Source organism: Grampus griseus (genome assembly GCF_964374135.1).
Source record: "Grampus griseus genome assembly, chromosome: 19".
NCBI classification, from domain to species: Eukaryota; Metazoa; Chordata; class Mammalia; order Artiodactyla; family Delphinidae; genus Grampus; species Grampus griseus.
Genome location: NC_139013.1, coordinates 44,893,719 through 44,917,047, shown reverse-complemented (window position 1 = coordinate 44,917,047; position 23,329 = coordinate 44,893,719). Strand labels below are relative to the sequence as shown.

At 43.3% G+C, this 23,329-nt stretch overlaps 1 protein-coding gene across 1 annotated transcript in view; it reads right to left on the bottom strand.

Annotated features, from left to right (window-relative positions):
- HYDIN (HYDIN axonemal central pair apparatus protein) overlaps positions 1–23,329 on the bottom strand; it is a gene marked incomplete at its 5' end in the record, with an annotated part of 342,250 nt that overhangs the window by 85,958 nt on the left and 232,963 nt on the right. Inside the window, 6 exons of the mRNA XM_082677828.1 lie at positions 1,901–2,084; positions 3,778–3,915; positions 14,658–14,875; positions 18,289–18,459; positions 21,333–21,506; positions 21,978–22,157. Of these exons, the coding sequence (XP_082533954.1) occupies positions 1,901–2,084; positions 3,778–3,915; positions 14,658–14,875; positions 18,289–18,459; positions 21,333–21,506; positions 21,978–22,157 (1,065 nt within the window). The remainder of the gene's footprint in view (positions 1–1,900; positions 2,085–3,777; positions 3,916–14,657; positions 14,876–18,288; positions 18,460–21,332; positions 21,507–21,977; positions 22,158–23,329) is intronic.

Genomic DNA, 23,329 nt, shown 5'->3' with positions numbered 1-23,329 from the left:
GATTATCCTGGATTATCTGAGTGGGCCCAATACAATCAAAGAGGCCCACTAGAGGGAGGCAGGAGGGTCAGGCTCAAGAAGATGTGACGAAGAAGCAGAGGGAGAGAAGCAGATGTGACGATGGAGGCAGGGGTCAGAGAGCTGCGAGGCAGGGACCACGAGCCAAGAAATACAGGCAGCCTCTAGAAGCTGGAAAAGGCAAGGGAAAGGAGTCTCCCCTAGAGCCTCCACAGGAACGTGGCTCTACTGACACCTCAATTTTAGGACTTCTGACCTCCAGGACTGTAAGATAATAAATCTGTGTTAAGTCACCAAGTTTGAAGTAATTTGTTATAGGAGCAAAGTAACATACCACGCACTGACTTTACCTATTATTAACATATGCCCCCAAAGTGCTCAGGGCGAAACAACCACTTGCAGACCAAGGGGAACCGCCTTCCACACCCTACAGGTCCTGAAGTGTGGCTCACCCTCGGCACGAAGGCACTCAGCTTCTTCTGCACCTTCACCAGCACCACATTCTCACCTGACATTTCTGTAAGGTTGAGCTTTGGCCTCGGAGATCTACATCCTGAGTTCTTTCTCTGACACTTACCGAGGGATAGTAACAAGTCAGAATGATAATTCCTCCTTCATAGGGCTGTTGTGGAGATCAAATAAGCAATCGTGTAAGGTACCTAGCCCAGCGCCTGGCACATTCATAAATGTTCAATAAAAATTAGATTTTAATATAATAATATTGCTACTGTACGCTCCCTCTGGATTTTTAAAAATGATTCAGGGACTAGGAGCCCATATGGAAACTGTGAAAAACTAAAACTTCAATCTACAGATGATTGAGAAAATGAAAAGAGATACTTTTTTCTAAAAGTTGATCACTGAGGGGAAATGAGCTTTCTGGAAAACTAGGAATCTAGATGTTGAAATACTGCCGAGAGATGCCTGGTCGTTCCTTCTAATTTTTCTCTGCATGAGAATAAAAGGAAGCAATCTTTGAGTTCTGTTTAAGAACTAAGAGAGCTCAGTGTTTGCAAATGTCTCCTTAAATGGAAAAGCATTATGATTGGTGTAGATTGTTCTAGAAGAGAGAAGTAAGGCTGAGTTAGGAAGGGCAGTGATGCGGCCAGCTGGGTCTGCTTCCGACTCAACCAGGAACTTAAGCTAACATTACTTTCTTTGTGTGTGTGTATGTACTTTTCAATCGTTGAAAACTTCTTCCAGGCCACTGATGTAATGACAAAAAAGAAAAGGTTCAGAGTTACACAGATCTTACTGATTTGCGATGTGACCTTACACAAGACTTTGGATACCTCTGAGCCTCATTTTCCTCATCTGTAGAACTGGGGCAGCAATCTTCATAGGGTTGTTGTGAGCATTAAATGACCCAAAGTGTCATTTAAAGACATTTACAGTGTACACCCTGTCTGCTGCAGTGCCTGGTACACGGTAGGCTAAGATGTAGAAATTGTTTCATAAAGTGATCAGCACCGCTGGTCTTACAGGAAATGCACAGTTGACTTAAAACCGACAAGCTAATGCGTCAACTGAGTCAGGATGGGACCTGTGATCGCGTCCCCTCAGCTAGGCTGTAATTACAGAGAAGATGAAGGGATGCAGTGTGATGGGGGAAAGAGGAAGGTGCCTGCAGTCAGAAGATCTGGGTTCATCCTTCCTTCTATAATCTCTCAAAAGGTCACTTGTGTCTCAGTTCGTTCACATGAAAAGTAGAAATAAGAACTCCCAGCCACCTTCCAGGGCAGAGGCGGGGTGCCAATGAGATGGCAAATGTAATAGTTTCATGTAAACCATGGCATGGAAGGACTGTAAAAAGCCTAGAGCTCTGTTTAAAGGAAAGACCTGTAGGGCTTGGGACGGACAGCCTAGGAGGGTATGGGCTTGCCTTCTTGCTCCTTTTTGGCCTTCTCCTCTGCCTTCATGGCTGCATAATCTTGGGCCACGTTGATGACATAGATATGCTCCCGGGTGCCAATGGCCTTCAGCAGGCAGAGGAGAGCCGAAGCCGCATTCTGAGCAAAGAGCGTCTCCAGGCTGTCAAACACCACTCCTCGGTAGCAGTCACTCAGCTGAAACCAGAGAGCAGAGACAGTTACTGTGGCCACAAGATCATCTGTTCTCTAAGGAGAAAAGTTGCTTGTTCTTTTGTTGGTGCTTTTACTGGTGCTGCAATTGGTTCTGCAGACCTACTGGGTCTGGATGAAAATCCCATTCAACTGCCCTTCCACCTGCTAGATTCCAGGGGCTGTAATTAAATAAGAGAGAAAAATAAAAACATTTTAGCAGTCATGAAAGATCTTTACCATACATATTTGTAGAGTAAAGGATTTATTCTGTCTCTATAGAGATAAAGAAGACAAACTAAATGTTAAAGCGAGGGTCTGGGAAGATCCATGAAGTACAGGGAAGGAAGATGCAAAGGAAAGGTGTCCCCATGCAGCAAGGGCAGCTGTAGCAGATGGGCCATTTGTATCTTCCTTAGTGGTATTCCTGCCTTGGAGTGTAATGGTTTTGATAACATTAGCTATTGTAGAACAGTCTTGGCTGTGCAGCAGTGTTACTTAAAGTGTAGTGCACAGACTAGCCACCATTGGCTAGGAACTGAATACTACCAGTTTTTGACGAGACAAGAATCTTGTGTCAGAAAATCAACTACTACAATCAGTAAATACACTATTTAGTTTAGCTGCTGGTTTTCTTTGCCTTGTAGGAAGGCTTTGTCAATAAAGGAAGCAGGGCCAGCTCCGAATCTCATCAGAGGCCAGTACTTTGAGTAGCACGGCTCTCCTGGCTTACTGTGGGCTTTACCAATGATTCTCAGCCTTTATCTGGGTGCAGGAAACACCTGCACACTTACTAGACCGCTTAGCTCAAATCACCTGAGAGCAACAGTACCTTTAATGCAGTAGTGAGTTCAAACCTTAACACGAATCACTTCTGGTGATGACATTCCTCCTCTTCCGGGAAACTCAAGTCTAATTTTGTTATATTTAAATGCGCAATTAATAGTGTGGCCCATTTTCGAAAACCAAAGCAAACACAGAACTCTAGGACACGGTGAACAATTTAGTTCTCTGTAAGCCATAAGCAGCAAACACTCCCAAATCCTGCTGATCTAGTTTTCTTTTAACTGTACACCACTTATGAAAAATCAAAGCAAAAAGAAACAGTTATTGTGCTTCTGATTTTAACAGCAATATATCATTATAAAATAATTCAGAAATGTATGAAGGTTATAAACCTATAATCTTGCTATTCAAAGATAACCACAGTTAACATGTACTTTAAGTGTTTTTACTATGTGTATGATATACATTTGTAAATATTTTTAGAGAAATATAATTGTGCTTTACATACTACTTCATAATCTGCTTTTTTCAGTTAACAACATATTGAAAACTTACCTTTACCACAATTAACATAGCTCCAAATTCTAACTTTTCATGGCTCCACGTTATAATTTTTAACATACCACTGTAGGGCTGTACCATGAGTCTGTCTTTGTGTGTGTATGTTTTGAAGGTGCTACCTTCTGCCCACTGGTCCTTTAAGGTGAGTGGCTTCAGGTAGCAGACTGAGCCAGGGTCAGAGACTGACAAGGGCTGTGTCAAAAGGACAAAAGAGGGTGAAGAAACCCATCTTTCCTCTCCAAGACCCCTGGGTTCTGAGCTGCTGTGGGTGGGTGATGGCTCAGAATCTCAGCTCACAGCATGGGGACGATGTGTGAGCCCTGCATCTCTGTGCAGGTGGGTGTGGACGTACCTGAATACGCTCGGCCAGGATCTGAGTGAAGAGCTCCTCAGGGAGCACGCAGCTCACAAGCCCGGTATCACCTCCAATACTGGTGCTGAGGCTGAGCCGGCGCTGTGCGGGTCCTGAGGGGAGAGGGCTGGAGGAAATCTGTTCAGAGAAAGAAGGATCAAGAGTTAGAACCCAGCTTGGTGTTCCAACAACTCGTACACTTACGAGCCATGTTACCTCGGGAAAATCATCTCATCTCTCTGGGTCTCATTTCCTCATCTGTAAAATGGGGATTGCACTGTAAAATGGAAGATTCCTATCTCACTTAAAAGAACTGCTGTAACCTTCAAGCAGGAACACTGTGGAAGGTGCTTTATACGTGTACCGAACAGCAAACATTTGTTCGTGCATTCAACAAATATTCATTGAACACTTTTGATGCACCAGGGACCCCTCTAGTACCAGGGATACAACCACAAACGAGGCTGGCAGTGTTGCTGCCCACGTGGTCCTTGTGTTCAAATGGGGGGCGGGAGACAGAAAAGGAGCACATGAATATACAGATCACTGATATAATATCAGATAGTGATGAGTGCAAGGAAGAAAACAATCAGTTAAGGGAATAAAGAACCATGACAGGGTTTAACAACGGCTATTTAGAGACCAGATCCTGAGAGATGGGTCTTTGTGAAAGGGAACAGCAAGGTCCCTCATCATGAGTGTGCTGTGGGTGTGTGGGAAGCACACAGGAGCCCAGGGCGACTGCAGCTGAGTGAGCAATGGGGAAGATGGTCAGGCTTAAAGTCGAAGATACAGTCAGGCCAGAACATGCAGGGCTTGCAGGACGGTAAGGAATTTGGATTTTATTCCAAGTATTATGGGAAGTTGTTGGCAAGTTTGAGGCAGATAAATGATCCTGTTTTGCTTTTTAAAAGACCACTCTACCTGCACAGGATAACAAGAGTGAAGCAGGAAGATTAGTTAGTTAGATATCTCTGTGGTCAAGGCAGCAGATGATGGCAGCAGGGACAAGGACAGTCATGATGGAAGTGGCTGATACAGGGTATATTCTGGAAGTAGAGCCAATAGGATTTGGCAAGGGATATGAAAGAAAGAGAGGCATCAAGCATGACTCCTTGAGTTTTGACCTGAGCAAGTTGGAAAGTGGTGAAGTTATTTATTAAGACAGGAAAGACTGAAGGAAGAACATTTGCCTTCTCTTGTTTTGTTTTTTTGGGGTAAATAAGTGTTTTGTTTTTTTGGGGGTAAATAAGTGTCAATTTTTGGACATATAAATTTTGAGACATCTTGAAGCCATTCAGTAGAGATATTTAATGTGAGTTTGGATATATGAACCTGAGCGTGGGGAGAAATTAGAGCTGGAGATAGAAATTTAAGAGTCATAAGGATACTGAAAATATCTTTAAGAAATGAAGTGGATGAGATCATCTATAAAGAAAAGAGTAGATAACTTAGTCCTAGCCTACTCTGAAAACCTAGGAATCTGGAGGAGATGGAGAAACTGGGGGAGTGGAGAGAGTCATTAATGAGGCAGATGGGAAAGTAGAAGCGCATGGTGTTCTGAAATCCAAGTAAAGAAAGCGTTTCCCGGAGGAGGGGGTTATCAGCTGCCAAAGAGGTCACGTGAGGTGAGGACAGAAAACTGGCCACTGGATTGGACAAGATGAAGGTCAATGACCTTGAGAAGAGTAGCCAGTGCAGTGGTGAGGACAAAGGCTCACTGGAATAGGTGGAAGAGACAATGGTGGTGAGGACAAGGACGCAATCATCCAGCAACCCTTTGGAGGAATAGCTATGGAGAGGAGCTGAGAGATGAGGTAATACCTGTAGGGGGATCTGGGGCTGTAGGAAAGTATTTTAAAGTTGGGAGGTAATGCAGCATGCATAGATGATGACAGGAAGGATTCAACAGACAGGGGAGATAAACAAATGAGAGAGAGGACACAACTGCAGGGATTGAGCCCTTGAATGAGAGAGAAGGGGTGGAGTCCAGTGCTCATGTGTAGGGGTAGGATTTGGATGAGAGCAGGGGCAGGCTTTGGATGAGAGCAGGGGCAGTTACTCTGGGGCAGGGAAGGCATAGCACCAGGTGAGAATGAAGGTTGGCTGGTAGGTTTGGTGGTTGGAGGATAAGGTGGTTGTCTTCTGGTTGTTGCTGTGCCCTCCATGAAGCCAGAAGAGAGATCAGTAGCTGAGAATGAGAAAGAGGAAAGTGTCTCAGAGGTTTGGAGAGGGGTAACGGCAATAAAACAGCTATCTTGAAGAGATGGAGGGCAAATATACTAGGGCAGATCTGAGAGTCCACTTGAGATTTGTGGTCTTAAATTTATTTATTTATTTAATTTTTAATTTAATTTATTTTTTTATACAGCAGGTTCTTATTAGTCACCAATTTTACACACATCAGTGTATACATGTCAATCCCAATCGCCCAGTTCATCACACCACCACCACCAACCCCCCTGCCGCTTTCCACCCTGGATGTCCATACGTTTGTTCTCTACATCTGTGTCTCTATTTCTGCCCTGCAAACCAGTTCATCTGTACCATTTTCTAGGTTCCACATATATGCGTTAATATACGATATTTTTTTTCTCTTTCTGACTTACATCACTCTGTATGACAGTCTCTAGATCCATCCACGTCTCAACAAATGACCTAATTTCGTTCCTTTTTATGGCTGAGTAATATTCCACTGTATATATGTACCACATCTTCTTTATCCATTCCTCTGTCGATGGGCATTCAGGTTGCTTCCATGACCTGGCTACTGTAAATAGTGCTGCAATGAACACTGGGGTGCATGTGTCTTTTTGAATTATGGTTTTCTCTGGGTATATATGCCCAGTAGTGGGATTGCTGGATCATATGGTAGCTCTATTTTTAGTTTTTTAAGGAACCTCCATGCTGTTCTCCATAGTGGCAGAATCAATTGACATTTTAACCAACAGGGCAAGAGGGTTCCCTTTTCTCCACACCCTCTCCAGCATTTGTTGTTTGTAGATTTCCTGATGATGCCCATTCTAACTGGTGTGAGGTGATACCTCATTGTAGTTTTGATTTGCATTTCTCTAACAATTAGTGATGTTGAGCAGCTTTTCATGTGCTTCTTGGCCATCTGTATGTCTTCTTTGGAGAAATCTCTATTTAGGTCTTCTGCCCATTTTTGGATTGGGTTGTTTGTTTTATTAATATTGAGCTGCATGAGCTGTTTATATATTTTGGAGATTAATCCTTTGTCCGTTGATTCGTTTCCAAATATTTTCTCCCATTCTGAGGGCTGTCTTTTCGTATTGTTTATGGCTTCCTTTGCTGTGCAAAAGCTTTGAAGTTTCATTAGGTCTCATTTGTTTATTTTTGTTTTTATTTCCATTACTCTAGGAGGTGGGTCAAAAAAGATATTGCTGTGATTTATGTCAAAGAGTTTTCTTCCTATGTTTTCCTCTAAGAGTTTTATAGTGTCCAGTCTTACACTTAGGTCTCTAATCCATTTTGAGTTTATTTTTGTGTATGGTGTTAGGGAGTGTTCTAATTTCATTCTTTTACATGTAGCTGTCCAGTTTTCCCAGCACCACTTATGGAAGAGACTGTCTTTTCTACATTGTATATCCTTGCTTCCTTTGTCATAGGTTAGTTGACCATAGCTGCGTGGGTCTATCTCTGGGCTTTCTATGCTGTTCCATTGATCTATGTCTCTGTTTTTGTGCCAGTACCATATTGTCTTGATTACTGTAGCTTTATAGTATAGTCTGAAGTCAGGGAGTCTGATTCCTCCAGCTCCGTTTTTTTCCCTCAAGATTGCTTTGGCTATTCGGGGTCTTTTGTGTCTCCATACAAATTTTAAGATTTTTTGTTCTAGTTCCGCAAAAAAATGTCATTGGTAATTTCATAGGGATTGCATTGAATCTGTAGATTGCTTTGGGTAATAGAGTCATTTTCACAATATTGATTCTTCCAATCCAAGAACATGGTATATCTCTCCATCTGTTGGTATCATCTTTAATTTCTTTCATCAGTGTCTTATAGTTTTCTGCATACAGGTCTTTTGTCTCCCTAGGTAGATTTATTCCTAGGTATTTTATTCTTTTTGTTGCAATGGTAAATGGGAGTGTTTCCTTAATTTCTCTTTCAGACTTTTCATCATTAGTGTATAGGAATGCAAGAGATTTCTCTGCATTAATTTTGTATCCTGCAACTTTACCAAATTCATTGATTAGCGCTAGTAGTTTTCTGGTGGCATCTTTAGGATTCTCTATGTATAGTATCATGTCATCTGCAGACAGTGACAGTTTTACTTCTTCTTTTACAATTTGTATTCCTTTTATTTCTTTTTCTCCTCTGATTGCCGTGGCTAGGACTTCCAAAACTATGTTGAATAATAGTGGCGAGAGTGGACAACCTTGTCTTTTTCCTCATCTTAGAGGAAATGCTCTCAGTTTTTCACGTTTGAGGATGATGTTTGCTGTGGGTTGCTCGGATTTGGCCTTTATTATGTTGAAGTAGGTTCCCTCTATGCCCACTTTCTGGAGAGTTTTTATCATAAATGGGGGTTGAATTTTGTCAAAAGCTTTTTCTGCATCTATTGAGATGATCATATGGTTTTTATTCTTCAATTTGTTAATATAGTGTATCACGTTGATTGATTTGCGTATATTGAAGAATCCTTGCATCCCTGGGATAAATCCCACTTGATCGTGGTGTATGATCCTTTTAATGTGTTGTTGAATTCTGTTTGCTAGTATTTTGCTGAGGATTTTTGCATCTATATTCATCAGTGATATTGGTCTGTAATTTTCTTTTTTTGTAGTATCTTTGTGTGGTTTTGGTATCAGGGTGATGGTGGCCTCATAGAATGAGTTTGGGAGTGTTCCTTCCTCTCCAATTTTTGGGAAGAGTTTGAGAAGGATGGGTGTTAGCTCTTCTGTAAATGTTTGATAGAATTCACCTGTGAAGCCATCTGGTCCTGGACTTTTGTCTGTTGGAAGATTTTTAATCCAGTTTCAATTTCATTACTTGTGATTGGTCTGTTCATATTTTCTTTTTCTTCATGGTTCAGTCTCGGAAGGTTATACCTTTCTAAGAATTTGTCCATTTCTTCCAGGTTGTCCATTTTATTGGCATAGAGTTGCTTGTAGTAGTCTCTTAGGATGCTTTGTATTTCTGCAGTGTCTGTTGTAACTTCTCCTTTTTCATTTCTAATTTTATTGATTTGAGTCCTCTCCCTCTTTTTCTTGATGAGTCTGGATAATGGTTTATCAATTTTGTTTATCTTCTCAAAGAACCAGCTTTTAGTTTTATTGATCTTTGTTATTGTTTTCTTTGTCTCTATTTCATTTACTTCTGATCTGATCTTTATGATTTCTTTCCTTCTGTTTACTTTGGGTTTTGTTTGTTCTTCTTTCTCTAGTTCCTTTAGGTGTAAGGTTAGATTGTTTGAGATTTTTCTTGTTTCTTGATGTAGGCTTGTATAGCCATAAACTTCCTTCTTAGAACTGCTTTTGCTGCATCCAATAGCTTTTGGGTCATCATGTTTTCATTGTCACTTGTCTCTAGGTATTTTTTGATTTCCTCTTTGATTTCTTCAGTGGTCTCTTGGTTATTTAGTAGTGTATTGTTTAGCTTCCATGTGTTTGTTTTTTTTACGTTTTTTTCCTTGTAATTCATTTCTAATCTCATAGCGCTGTGGTCAGAAAAGATGCTTGATATGATTTCAATTTTCTTAAATTTACTGAGGCTTGATTTGTGACCCAAGATGTGATCTATCTTGGAGAATGTTCCATGCACACTTGAGAAGAAAGTGTAATCTGCTGTTTTTGGATTGAATGTCCTATAAATATCAATTAAATCTATCTGGTCTATTGTGTCATTTAAAGCTTCTGTTTCCTTATTTATTTTCATTTTGTATGATCTGTCCATTAGTGTAAGTGAGGTGTTAAAGTCCCCCATTATTATTGTGTTACTGTCGAATTCCTCTTTTATAGCTGTTAGCAGTTGCCTTACGTATTGAGATGCTCCTATGTTGGGTGCATATATATTTATAATTGTTATATCTTCTTCTTGGATCGATCCCTTGATCATTATGTAGTGTCCTTCCTTGTCTCTTGTAACATTCTTTATTTTAAAGTCTATTTTGTCTGATATGAGTATTGCTACTCCAGCTTTCTTTTGATTTCCATTTGCATGGAATATCTTTTTCCACCCCCTCACTTTCAGTCTGTATGTGTCTCTAGGTCTCAAGTGGGTCTCTTGTAGACAGCATATATATATGGGTCTTGTTTTTGTATCCATTCAGCAAGCCCATGTCTTTTGGTTGGAGCATTTAATCCATTCATGTTTAAGGTGATTATCAATATGTATGCTCCTATTACCATTTTCTTAATTGTTTTGGGTTTGTTTTTGTAGGTCCTTTTCTTCTCTTGTGTTTCCCACTTAGAGAAGTTCCTTTAGCATTTGTTGTAGAGCTGGTTTGGTGGTGCTGAATTCTCTTAGCTTTTGCTTGTCTGTAAAGCTTTTCATTTCTCCATCGATTCTGAATGAGATCCTTGCCAGGTAGAGGAATCTTGGTCGTAGGTTCTTCCCTTTCATCACTTTAAGTATATCATGCCCTCCTTTCTGGTTTATAGAGTTTCTGCTGAGAAATCAGCTGTTAACCTTACAGGAGTTTCCTTGTATGTTACTTTTTCATTTTTCCCTTGCTGCTTTCAATAATTTTTCTTTGTCTTTAATTTTTGCCAGTTTGATTACTATGTGTCTCAGCGTGTTTCTCCTTGGGTTTATCCTGTGTGGGACTCTGTGCTTCCTGGACTTGGTGGCTATTTCCTTTACCATGTTAGGGAAGTTTTCGACTATAATCTCTTCACGTATTTTCTCTGGTCATTTCTCTCTCTCTTGTCCTTCTGGGACCCCTATAATGCGAATGTTGTTGCACTTAATGTTGTCCCAGAGGACTCTTAGGCTGTCTTCACTTCTTTTCATTCTTTTTTCTTTATTCTGTTCTGCAGCAGTGAATTCTACCATTGTGTCTTCCAGGTCACTTATCCGTTCTTCCGCCTCAGTTATTCTGCTATTGATTCCTTCTAGTGTATTTTTCATTTCAGTTATTGTATTGTTCATCTCTTTTTGTTTGTTCTTTAATTCTTCTAGGTCTTTGTTAAACATTTCTTACATCTTCTCGATCTTTGCCTCCATTCTTTTTCCGAGGTCCTGGATCATCTTCACTATCATTATTCTGAATTCTTTTTCTGGAAGGTTGCCTATCTCCACTTCATTTAGTTGTTTTTCTGGCGTTTTATCTTGTTCCTTCATCTGGTACATAGCCCTCTGCCTTTTCATCTTGTCTATCATTCTGTGAATGTGGTTTTTGTTCCATAGGCTACAGGATTGTAGTTTTTCTTGCTTCTGCTGTCTGCCCTCTGGTGGATGAGGCTATCGAAGAGGCTTATGCACGTTTCCTGATGGGAGGGACTGGCGGTGGGTAGAGCTGACTGTTGCTCTGGTGGGCGGAGCTCAGTAAAACTTTAATCCACTTGTCTACTGATTGGTGGGGCTGGGTTCCCTCCCTGTTGGTTGTTTGGCCTGAAGTGAGCCAACACTGGAGCCTACCCAGGCTCTTTGGTGGGGCTAATGGCGGACTCTGGGAGGGCTCGCGCCAAGCAGTACTTCCCAGAACTTCTGCTGCCAGTGTCCTTGTCCTCATTGTGAACCACATCTAGCCCCTGCCTCTGCAGGAGACCCTCCAACACCAGCAGGTAGGTCTGGTTCAGTCTCCCCTGGGGTCACTGCTCCTTCCCCTGGGTCCTGATGCGCACACTACTTTGTGGGTGCCCACCAAGAGTGGAGTCTCTGTTTCCCCCAGTTCTGTCGAAGTCCTGCAATCAAATCCCAGTGGCCTTCAAATTCTGATTCTCTAGGAATTCTTCCTCCCGTTGCCGGACCCCCAGGTTGGGAAGCCTGATGTGGGGCTCAGAACCTTCACTCCAGTGTGTGGACTTCTGTGGTATAAGTGTTCTCCAATCTGTGAGTCACCCACCCAGCAGTTATGTGATTTGATTTTACTGTGATTGTGCCCCTCCTACTGTCTCATTGTGGCTTCTTTGTCTTTGGATGTGGGGTATCATTTTGGTGAGTTCCAGTGTCCTCCTGTCGATGACTGTCCAGCAGCTAGTTGTGATTCTGGTGTTCTCGCAAGAGGGAGTGAGAGCATGTCCTTCTACTCCACCATCTTGGTTCCAATCCCTGTGGTCTTAAATTTAAATTAAGACCATTCAGGAAAGATGACAGTTTTTTCTAGCTACGTTCAACTGCCCTACATGGAGGAGGTGGAGAATTGAGAGTACGATGAAGGGGAAGGGGAAAGGGAGCACCTATAGTGATGGACCGTGAATCCAAACTGAGTAAGAAAGGAAATGAAGGGGTCGGTAGGCAGTGAAGATGTGAACTGGAGGTTTCATTGGGACCCATTATTTACCAGAATAGGTCATCTGGAAAGTTAGAAGATGGTTGTCAAAAAGTAGGATGTGTGATGTAGAGATCACAAGTCTACAGGCCACAGTGAATAAGGTCTAGAATATGACCACGGTAGTGAGTAGATGAGGAGGCCGTGGAATTGAAGAGTCAGGGTGTTGGATTAAATATTCAAAAGATTAGGATTTCAAACTGGTGAATGACCTTATATTACAGGTCATTTCTTCATCATGTGACATAGTACACATTTCTTCCCATTTGCACCATGACTAAAATTTCCATCATTGAAGAGTTCATGCTTTAGGAGAGCTTCAAGAAAACCAAAGAGCCATCTCTAGGAAAAGCACTCTGACAAGGCAACAGCTGTCCAAACCACTTGATCCTGTAACACTGGAGCAATGCTGGCAGACACATGAGCAGTGCGGGTGGGGGAAGGTCTTTGAACTCTGATTTCTACTGTGATATTGAACAGGTTTTAAGTTGCTATTTAGATAGGAGTCAGAATTGGGATTTTCTGCTGCCTTTGATATGTTCTAAAAAGCTTCACTTTACTATCCAGATTGGCAGAAACAAACCAAAGAAACTCATTTCCCATGATACCTATTTAATAGAAATATATGGGTTCAGTTCATCCATAAACATCTAAGTAAAGAATATTCTATTAGATCTTGGAGAAGAGGATTAAAAGGATGATGCTCCAAAAGAAACTGAGTCAACGGTTTCAGTTTTCAAGGTGCTAGAAGAACATACAACTGAAGTGAAGATCATGTGACATCATCTGGCATAAATCCCACCCCATGGATGCCCCATCCAACCAGCATACCTCCTCTTACATGAAGACCTTCACCTCCACTCTGTCCACATGCCCCATCCAGTGCTCTACTTGCCCCACCAACCCGCCATTGACCTGCCCCACCAACACGTGTGATTCTCCTCTCCTCTGCTCCATTCACCTCAGCAACCTTCTCTGAAATGTCTACCTCTCCCATTCCCCCTATACAGCACTCTCAGACTGAAGCAAGACCCACAGACCCTTTTACTCTTCCTATTTCTCCCATTCTATTGTCCTTCTTTTAATTCCTTCTCTACCTAGGCCAGATTTCCTATACTGATGCAACTCTCAACTCCCTTGACGCTTGTTCCGAGCACACCCCCACACCTGCAATGATGACATCTTCTCTCTCTGCCTCTGAATAAGGGCTGCCAGGGGCTGCTTAGGGAAATCTTACAAGCGTGAAGTTATGGCTTCACATCTTGCCTGGGCCATCAGCACTCTCAACTATCTTTTCTTTTGTCCACCACCAATTTCTGGTTCTGTCTTTACAGTGGACACATCAGTGCTTTCTTTATCATTCTTCTCAAGCATGCTATGCAACCCAACTTCCTCAACACTGCCCACAAAGACCATGCATCCTGCACACATCTTAGGGCCATTCAGCAAGACCTTCTCCAACCTCCATTTTGTTACCCCTACAAGTAGCTGTATCTACTTTCACCTTTATTGACTCTAGAGGAAGATGGCTCCCAACTTCCTCAACTATGCTTAATCCTGCCCTCCCTGTTTCTTCCTGGAATCTCATTCCCTCTTGGGTAGATCATCACCTTATACTTCTCCAGGAGCTATCTTAATAGACCTCGTTGTGCCTCCACCTCCTTTCAGAGAAAGAACTCACTGACTCTGGGTTTGCTCCTCTAATGACTACTTGATCTTTTTTCCCTTTTCTTCAAATATCTTAGAAGCCTATACTCATTTGACTCGGCTTTCCCACTCACAACTCATTACCCACCTGTCTCTCACTGTGCCACCCACTGTCTCTGACTTCAGCACCTGCTATTCATCTCACCTGCTGAGATTGTTTTTGAAGTCCCTCGGCATGTGACTCAAACTCTCTGGCTTCTTTATGACTTTCCAAGACTCCCCTGCTGCTCTCCCACAACTTATATTCATGGTTCCATCCTTCACATGCCTTTAGTAGTAGTTTGAGCCATATGAAATTGCTGCAATAGAGTTCCCGAGTGGTTGAATACTGGCAGTTTCATATGGTTCAACCTAATTCTTTTTACACACCTCTTTTGTCACCAATCTCTTTTTATTGCATATATTTGAATGTGTGGTTATCACCCTTATCAGACTCTTAGTTCAGCTTGAGTGAAAGAATTTTGCTTTATTTATCTTCACTTTGCCAGCACCTAACCCAATGCCTATAACGTTAAAGGTACTTGGTTCACACCTGCTAGATGAACACTCCGTTCAGGAGTGGTACAGGGACAGTACTCAGGCCTTCCTGGCAAGGGCACCTGTAGGAATGAAGTTGTGCTAACCTGGATGCAAGATGCCGAGGAAGAGGAGAAAAAAGAGAAGAGGGGGAGAGGGAAGGAAAAACCCCAACCTTCCTCCTGGGAGCCCTGATTTGTACCTGTGGTGTTTCGGACGAGGGCTGGTGATGCTGCTTCTGAGACACAGAGCTGTGGCTGTCTGCTTTGCCTTTGGTGAGGAGCACACTCCCACGCACAGGCTTGGCAGGTTTAATTTCGGGAGTTACCAGAGTGGATTCTGAAGTTAACTTCCCCAGGGTCTCACTGCTCAGTCGCATCTGTCCCATGGCATTTTGGCTCAAAGCAGCAGCCTCCTGGGCTACACAGAGAGAGAGGGTTTATATTAAAAGTCACCTTAGGGGACTTCCCTGGTGGCGCAGTGGTTGAGAGTCTGCCTGCTAATGCAGGGGACACGGGTTTGAGCCCTGGTCTGGGAGGATCCCACATGCCACGGAGCAACTAGGCCCGTGAGCCACAACTACTGAGCCTGCACATCTGGAGCCTGTGCTCCGCAACAAGAGAGGCCGCGATAGTGAGAGGCCTGCACACTGCGATGAAGAGTGGCCCCCGCTTGCCGCAACTAGAGAAAGCCCTAACACAGAAACAAAGACCCAACACAGCAAAAATAAATAAATAAATTAAAAAAAAAAAGTCACCTTAGGATAATAAGGAAATAATAGCAAGGATGGCAAGTTGAAACGTAGTGTGATTCTTTTGAAGACTACAAAGCCATCTCCACCTGCAGCTGGCTTAGCAGGGCTGAGAGAAGAGGCTCCACCCACTGAGGACAGATGATGATGACGGTTGTGTGCAGAGCCTGGCCTGGTGCCCCGGGCTCTTCACTGCTCATCTTCCCAGGGGATCCCACGATACTCTCCCCCACTTTCTCTTCCAACCCAGAGGGTAATCATCTCTGAAACTGCTGGTACACTACAGTCCTGACTGCCCTGGAAACCTACCACAATGATTACTGTGTTGTTTTACAGTCTTTTTTCTTACTACATCTTCAAAACCCAGCATGTATTGTATACTGAGAGCACATCTCAGTTTGGACTAGGCACATTTCAAGGGGCCGGTGGGTCCTGCGTGGGACAGACAGGTTTAGACTGGTCACTTCCACTTCAGTACAGCCTGCTGACTCCACAGCAAACAGCAAATGCAGGTCTGGGTTTAACCCCATCACTGAGAGGGTTTTCTCCAAAGTCACCAGTGACCTCCGAACTGTGAACTACAGCGGCTCTCTTCTCAGGGCTCATTCTATCTGAACCTTCAGCCACCTCTGATTATATTCACTTACTGATTTCACACATTTTTACAAATCTTTACTCTGTGTCTACTATGTGCCAAGCACTAGTCTAGATGCCGGGAATACATTAGTGATGAAAACTAACACAAATCTCTGCCCTCTGAAGCTCACATTCTTGGCTGGGGCGGGGGTGGCGTGGAGGAGGCAGACAATAAAATAAGTAAATAAAATAAATAGTTTGTTAACTAGGGGTAAGGGCTATGAGGAAAATAAAGCGGGAAGGGTCTCCCAGACTCCAACCAGGGCTCCGCAGAGATGCGAAAGTCCTTCTGGCCCCGTCCCGCCTGTAGCTCTCCTGACTGCCCACCCTTCTGACCCTCACTCTGCCTTCTCCGCCTCCCCTGGCTTCTCCCCCTGCCCCCACCTCCTCCTAAAATGTGAAGTGTTCCCCAAGCTCCCATCCTGCCCTATCCATCCCTCTCCTCTCTTTCTGGAACTTTCTGGGCTGATTTCCTCTACTCCAGCGGCTGCACCCCTCACCTTGTTGAGGAAGTCTCCCCCAGTTATTAAGCCTTTAGCTTGACATTACTTTCTCAGGGAGCTCAAATTCATGATTTGTCACGAGATGTCAACACAGCTCCAAAGACTTCTGTGAAAGGCAGTTTATTTGACAGAAAAGGAAACAAAAAATCTAAGAGAACTGGAATTGTGATGCAGCCTGGGGTTCCCACTAAGTGGTATCAGAATATGCCACCCCAAAATATGACTACAGGAGTTCAGGATATGCCACCTTAAAATATGCTGCGTTGGCATATTGGTTATTTTGAGCTGTAGGCACCTGAAACACAGTAAATGCAGGGAGTGGCTTTCCTTGACCTCCCCTTATTTGCTCAAAGACAGAACCTCCAAAAGAAGCTCCACTGTCACAAGTCCCCTTCCAGAGAGTTTCACCAACTAGGGAGATGGACTCTTATCACAGGAGAGGAGACTCAAGTCCATACCACACCCAGAAAGACTTTATCACAAACAGCCACACCTCCCATCCATTCTTGTAAGGGTCCCTCATCTTTCCTAAAAACCATCTTCCCTCCCCTAAGAGGACTACATCCCCCTTCCCTTTCCCTATTAAGGTGGCATCTACTTCTGAATTCTAAAGCCATCCATTTTCCCCTGAGTATCTCCCACGGTACATGAAGTATACATGTTAATAAACTTGTTTGTTTTTCTCTTGTTAATCTGTCTTTTATTGCAGGGGGGCTCAGTCAAGAACTCAGAAGAGTAGAGAGAAAATTATTCTTTCTCCCCTAGACCACTAAAGAGCTGTTTCTCTTATCTTCCCAGCAAAGAATCTTCCATTTCTCTAAGCATCCCATGCAGAGGTATCAAGGGGAGGGGACACCCCTGAAAGCCCCAGCCAGTTTTATCATCTAGCAGGCATGGGACACTATCAGGAATGACGGCATGCTGTTCTAAGTATTTATATAAAAAAGATTCTACTCTGAGCAGGTATTCTCATTATATTTGATAGATTTTCCCACTGAGCAGCCACCCTCCTGCCCTGTATGTCTTTAGAGAATCCGGGAGAGCCAGGATTCTTAACCTCTGGTAGGTAAGGCCTCACTACTATGGGGTTTAAAAACTCAATTAATTTTCCTTTCCAGTAAACTTTCTCCTCCTCCCATGTTCCCTGTCTTGGTAAATGACATTGCTCTCTTCCTGGTTTCTGTGACCAGAAATCTTGGTGTGAACATCATCTTGAATGCCTCCCCCTCCTTCAATTCCCTGCCATGCATGCGGCTATCAGGTCAGCCAGCCCAGCCCCACTCATATTCAGCTTCACCTCTCTTCCATTACAAGACATCACTAGAGCTCCTTTCCTACTGCAACTTTCGGACCATTTCTCCCATAGGGTGAAAACTGCCCAACTCCTCTTTTCCTTCAAAATAAAATTGAAATTCCTAATCTTGGCATTAAATTCAACTATGATTGGCCTTAACCTGCCTTCCCACCTTTAATTTACTGTCAGCTTCCCTGCTTTCTTGGCCTGGAATATCCTTATCTTCATCTTTGCCTGTCAACATTCTCCTCCTCCTTCAAAGCCCACTTCCATGAAAACTTCCCCAAATCATGCTTGTTGGAACCCAACTATCCCAAAGTTGGTCTTTCACAGAAGCTGGTAGTTCTGTTACATTATTTTCCTCTGCCCTGAATGAGCACATGTCTGCTCCCCTCCAGGGGTCACTCCCAAAGGTGTGGGCCACATCTCTTCCATCGCCCTGCTCCCTGCAGTGCCAAGTGCATTGGGCAGTCAGGAGAGCCACAGGTGTCTGGTGGAGAGAATTCTCTGGGATGTTAACTGGCAGCATGTTATAAGTCAGCCTTCAATGGGGCTGTGGAGAAAAGCTCGGTGGGGGAAACTGAGAAGGTGCATTACCAGTGGGGTAAGGGCCACTTGGCCACAAAGAGTCAGGGGAAATGGCTCTCACCATACTCCTCTTCCTTCATGGACTGCTCTAGGGCGGCCCTGATGCAGAGCTCACGGGCCCGGATCCCTGCGACGTTGCTGCCATCGGAGATGGCTTGCAGCACAATGGAGTCGAAGTTCAGGCAGGCTGCACTGTAGTACCTGGCCATGCTGACTGCAGTGGCTGACTTTCCTATTAAAAAAGGTCAGGAGGTTGAATTTCACAGCTCTCATTTCCTCAGTGTCCTAGACAGAAGAAGCTTCTATAACAGAGGCTACTGGAAAGTCATCTCTCCAAGGTCTCTGCCTCTAAGTCTCTCGTGTGGCCAGAGGTGGCAGCAGAAAAGAGAGGCAAGACCTGAGCCAGGAGTTAGGACCGTGGATTCTGGTCCTAATTCTACCCCTGATGAGCTCTGTGCTATGGCAACCCACGTCCCCTCTGGATTTTCTCCTCGGCTTAAAAAGTGATTCTATCAGATGAGCTTTAAAAATTTTGTAGCTCTTACTGTCTCTGATTCTAATGGGAAGAGACTTTTTTGGTTTAAAGAATAACTTGTGTTGATTTTTTTTCTCATTCAAAATACCTGCTTATTAAAAAGAAAGCAGAAAATTCAGAAATAACAGCAGGGATAAAAGAAATTTGATCTTCCAGAGAGACTACAGTTAGCATATGGCTGCCCAGTATGCATATGTAACTATTTTATTCGTATTTCTTATTAAAAAAGAATGGGTTATGTGGTAGGTTGAATAATGCCTCCCCCACTCAGATGTCCACATTCTAATCCCTGGAACCTGTGAATATGTTAAAGGGACTTCGCAGGTATGATTAAGAATCTTGATGTTGGAGATTGCCCTGGAGTATCTGGGTGGGCCCAATGTAATAACAAGGGTCCTTATAAGAGAAGCAGGATGCTCAGAGTAAGAACAGGTGATGCGATGATGAAAGCAAAGAGAGAGACAGACAGAGAGTGAGAGAGAGAGAGACGAGACAGATAGACAGACAGACTACAAGATGTTATGATGCTGGTTCTGAAGACGGAGGAAGGGGCCATGACCCAGGGAATGCAGATAATGTTTCTAGAAGCAAGAAAAGGCAAGGAAATGGATTCTTCGCTATAGCCTTGAGAAAGGATGAAGCCCTGTTGACCCATTTTAGACTTCTGACCTCCAGAATTCTAAGAAAGTAAATTTGCATTTTTTTAAGTCACTAAATTTGTAGTTATTTGTTACAGTAGCAATAGGATATTAATACAGATAACAAATTGTAAGCATGGCATTTTTTTTCTCACTTAAAACGATATATATCATGAGCATTTTTCTATTCATTCAATACACTTCTATGGTACTTTTTTTATTGTGATAGTATACATGCAAAATTTACCATTTTAACTGTTTTTAAGTGTACAGCTCAGCTGCTAAGGATATTCACATTGTTGTGCAACCATCACCACCATCCATCTCCAGCACGTTTTCATCTTCCCAAGTGGAAACTCTTTACCCAGTAAACAATAACCTCTCATTCCTCCCTTTTCTCAGCCCCTGGAAACCACCATTCTACTTCATGTCTCTATGAATATGACTACTCTAGGTACCTTATGTAAATGGAATCATATAGTAGTTGTTCTTTTATGTCTAGCTTATTTCACTTAGCATAATGTCTTCAAGGTTCATCTATGTTGTAGCATGTGTGAGGATTTCCTTCCTTTTGTAGGTGAAAAATATCCCATTATACCACATTTAGTTTATCCACTCATCCATCAATGGATACTTGGGCTGTTTCTACCTTTTCGTTATTGTGAATAATGCTGCTATGAAAATGGGTGTACAAGACACTGTTTATAATGGCGATATAATTCACTGCGTGAATATACTATGGCTTAATTAACTAGTCCCGCATATTGAATGCTTCAAGTGCTCCCAGATTCTTAGTATGGTCACCAATGCTGCAGTGAACACTCATGCAGTTAATCTTTGTCGACGTGATTATTTTCCTAAGATAAATTTTTAGAAGTAATACAGCCAAGCCAAAGAGTTTGCACATATTCTTCCCCTCTCTCTCTCTTTTTTAAAAATATTGGCATATGTCATGAATTTTTAAATTTATTTATGGCTGTGTTGGGTCTTCATTTCTGTGCCAGGGCTTTCTCTAGTTGTGGCAAGCGGGGGCCACTCTTCATCGCGGTGTGCAGGCCTCTCACTATCGCGGCCTCTCTTGTTGCGGAGCACAGGCTCCAGACGCGCAAGCTCAGTAACTGTATGCGCAGGCTCAGTAATTGTGGCTCACGGGCCCAGTTGCTCCACGGCATGTGGGATCTTCCCAGACCAGGGCTCGAACCCATGTCCCCTGCATTGGCAGGCAGATTCTCAACCACTGTGCCACCAGGGAAGCCCCCCCTTCTCTTTTTAAATAACTTAATGTCTTGGATTTTTCTTTAATATTTTAATGTTATTAAATTATTGAAAGAATGCAAGCTCCAACAATTCAGAGATGTATTAATTAAGAATGAGGTGTCCCTGCTCTTTCTCTAACTCCATATCTCTGAAGTTGGCAATTAAACAATTTGGGGATAATCCTTTGGTATATAAATTTCAAACAGAAGGGTCTTTTACTGCCTCAAAAATTACACATGCAGGACTTCCCTGGTGGCGCAGTGCTTAAGAATACGCCTACCACCGCAGGGGACATGGGTTCAAGCCCTGGTCCGGGAAGATCCCACATGCCGCAGCGCAACTAAGCCCACGCGCCACAACTACTGAGCCTGCGCTCTAGAGCATGCAAGCCACAACTACTGAGCCCACATGTCACAATTACTGAAGCCCATGCACCTAGAGCCTGCGCTCTGCAACAAGAGAAGCCACCGCAATGAGAAGCCCGTGCACCACAACAGAGAGCAGCCCCCACTCGCCGCAACTAGAGATAGCCCGCATGCAGCAACGAAGACCCAATGCAGCCAAAAATAAATAAATAAATAAAATAAATAAATAAAGAAAAGGCATCACTCAGAGGTTAAAAAAAAAAAATTACATGTGCAAACTTCACCATAAACCCCTCAGGGCTGTGCATACCTGACAAGGGCGTCCCATGGATGACGACAGCGATGCCTTTCCGGTTCTTGGCCATGCGGCCTTCTGCAGAAATGTCAATGCCCAGGTGGCGAGCAATGGCCTTGCTCACTGGGTTGTTCTCTACTTCCCCAACCTCCTCTGAAGAGTGGCTGTCAATGTTGTGAAGCTTGTCAGCTGCAAATTAAATATGCATGGGTGTGTGTGTGCATGCACATACATGCGGACACACCCAGAACTCACCTGGGTTCTGAAGGAAGTGGGGACGACTTTTTCTTAGTAAACATCCTATTTTAAAATAACAAACGTAATCTGCTGCAGATGTTGCCTCACTCCCCCTGTAGTGCACGAAAGTGCCCGTTTTGGCTAATAATCTGTCCATAGCTACTACAATTGAAAATACAGATACTCTTTGACTCTTAATCCCACTTTGGGGAATCTCTTCTCCTGAAAAATAATATTGGAAACTAGCTGAATATGCAACAGTAAGGGAAATGACTAAATAAATGATGGCATATTCATATTGTAGAATTAATATATAATAGTGCTAGAAAGATGCATTTTATGGAGAAAGGTGAAAGGCACTGAACAGCCTTCCCACTTTTGCTTAGAGAGAACAGGTACCCCAACATTAAAATGCTTGGTTACTTTGAATCATGATTTTTTCCAGGCTTTCTTCATCCTCCTCTTCATCTGGGTAGGTCTCGGACTTGACCATTGGGATATGCTGCTCTTCCAGGTAGGATGTGACAGAGATCCCTCGGCTAAGCGAGGTCCTCTTCGTGCTGTCAGAGGTTTCCTGTTCTGACAAGGGACTATCGTCCTCTTCTGCCAGGGAGCAAAGGATGGAAACACACAGGAAGAGTTGGGAGGAGGACAAGGGAGATAGGGCAGAAGAGGGAAGAGAGACAAAGAGGAGAATCACTGAACTGGTTACCATCACCCTGGACTATCTGACCCCAATAAACAAGAACTGCAGTCAGTCTGCTGTTAAATTTCTCTGCCCAGAGTGTTTTCTACATTTTAACATTAAAAAATACACACCAAAATTATACATTTGGTTTAGAAAATTTGGGAAATTCAAAAGAGCAAAAATGATAAAATTTAGCTACAGAAATAAATATAGATAGACAAAGAAATGGTGATAGAGGAACAGCAGCTTCATTTTATGATACCAGTATAGGAGAGTGGCAACCTCTCAGATTTTTTTTTTTTTTTTTTTTTTTGGTACGCGGGCCTCTCACTGTTGCGGCCTCTCCCATTGTGGAGCACAGGCTCCGGATGTGCAGACTCAGCGGCCATGGCTCGTGGGCCCAGCCGCTCCGCGGCATGTGGGATCTTCCCGGACTGGGGCACAAACTCGTGTCCCCTGCATCGGCAGGTGGACTCTCAACCACTGCGCCACCAGGGAAGCCCCCTCTCAGATTTTTAATTTTTAATTTTTCAAAACTTTTCAAAAATTTTTCAAAACTGAAGTTGGGATCATACTATACACATACCAATTTGTAGCCTGCATTCCCCCTTTATCATGAACATTTCTCCATGTCATTGTTGAGCACATCTACTACTTTATCTGCCCCGCACCATCATCAATGCCCCTATTCCACAGAGTTTCAGTGGGTGCATTGGGATGTCATTGTACAAGGTGACCCAGCTCTACCCTGGAGCCAAGACACCTTCTTTGTTTAATTTTGAATTTGAGTCAGAGAGGTTGTAGCTCTCCTGGGAATGGCAACAACACGACTTGTAGCTGCTGGCCTTCCCTGGATGTGGTTTGGAAGCAGAGAAGGACGTGTACTCTGTGACAGCAGAGTAAGCAGATGCTCAGAGAGGTGCTGGTGAGAAGCAGAGGGAGCGCCTCCCTGGACTTCTACTGACCCTCAGGTCCTGGCTCTAGATCACCTTTCCATGGGCCAAATGGAAAAATGAACCCACAACCAAGGCGTGTAGGACAGGGATGAGAGCGATGGGCCCTTCTCAGCTCTCACTAAGTCCTCTTT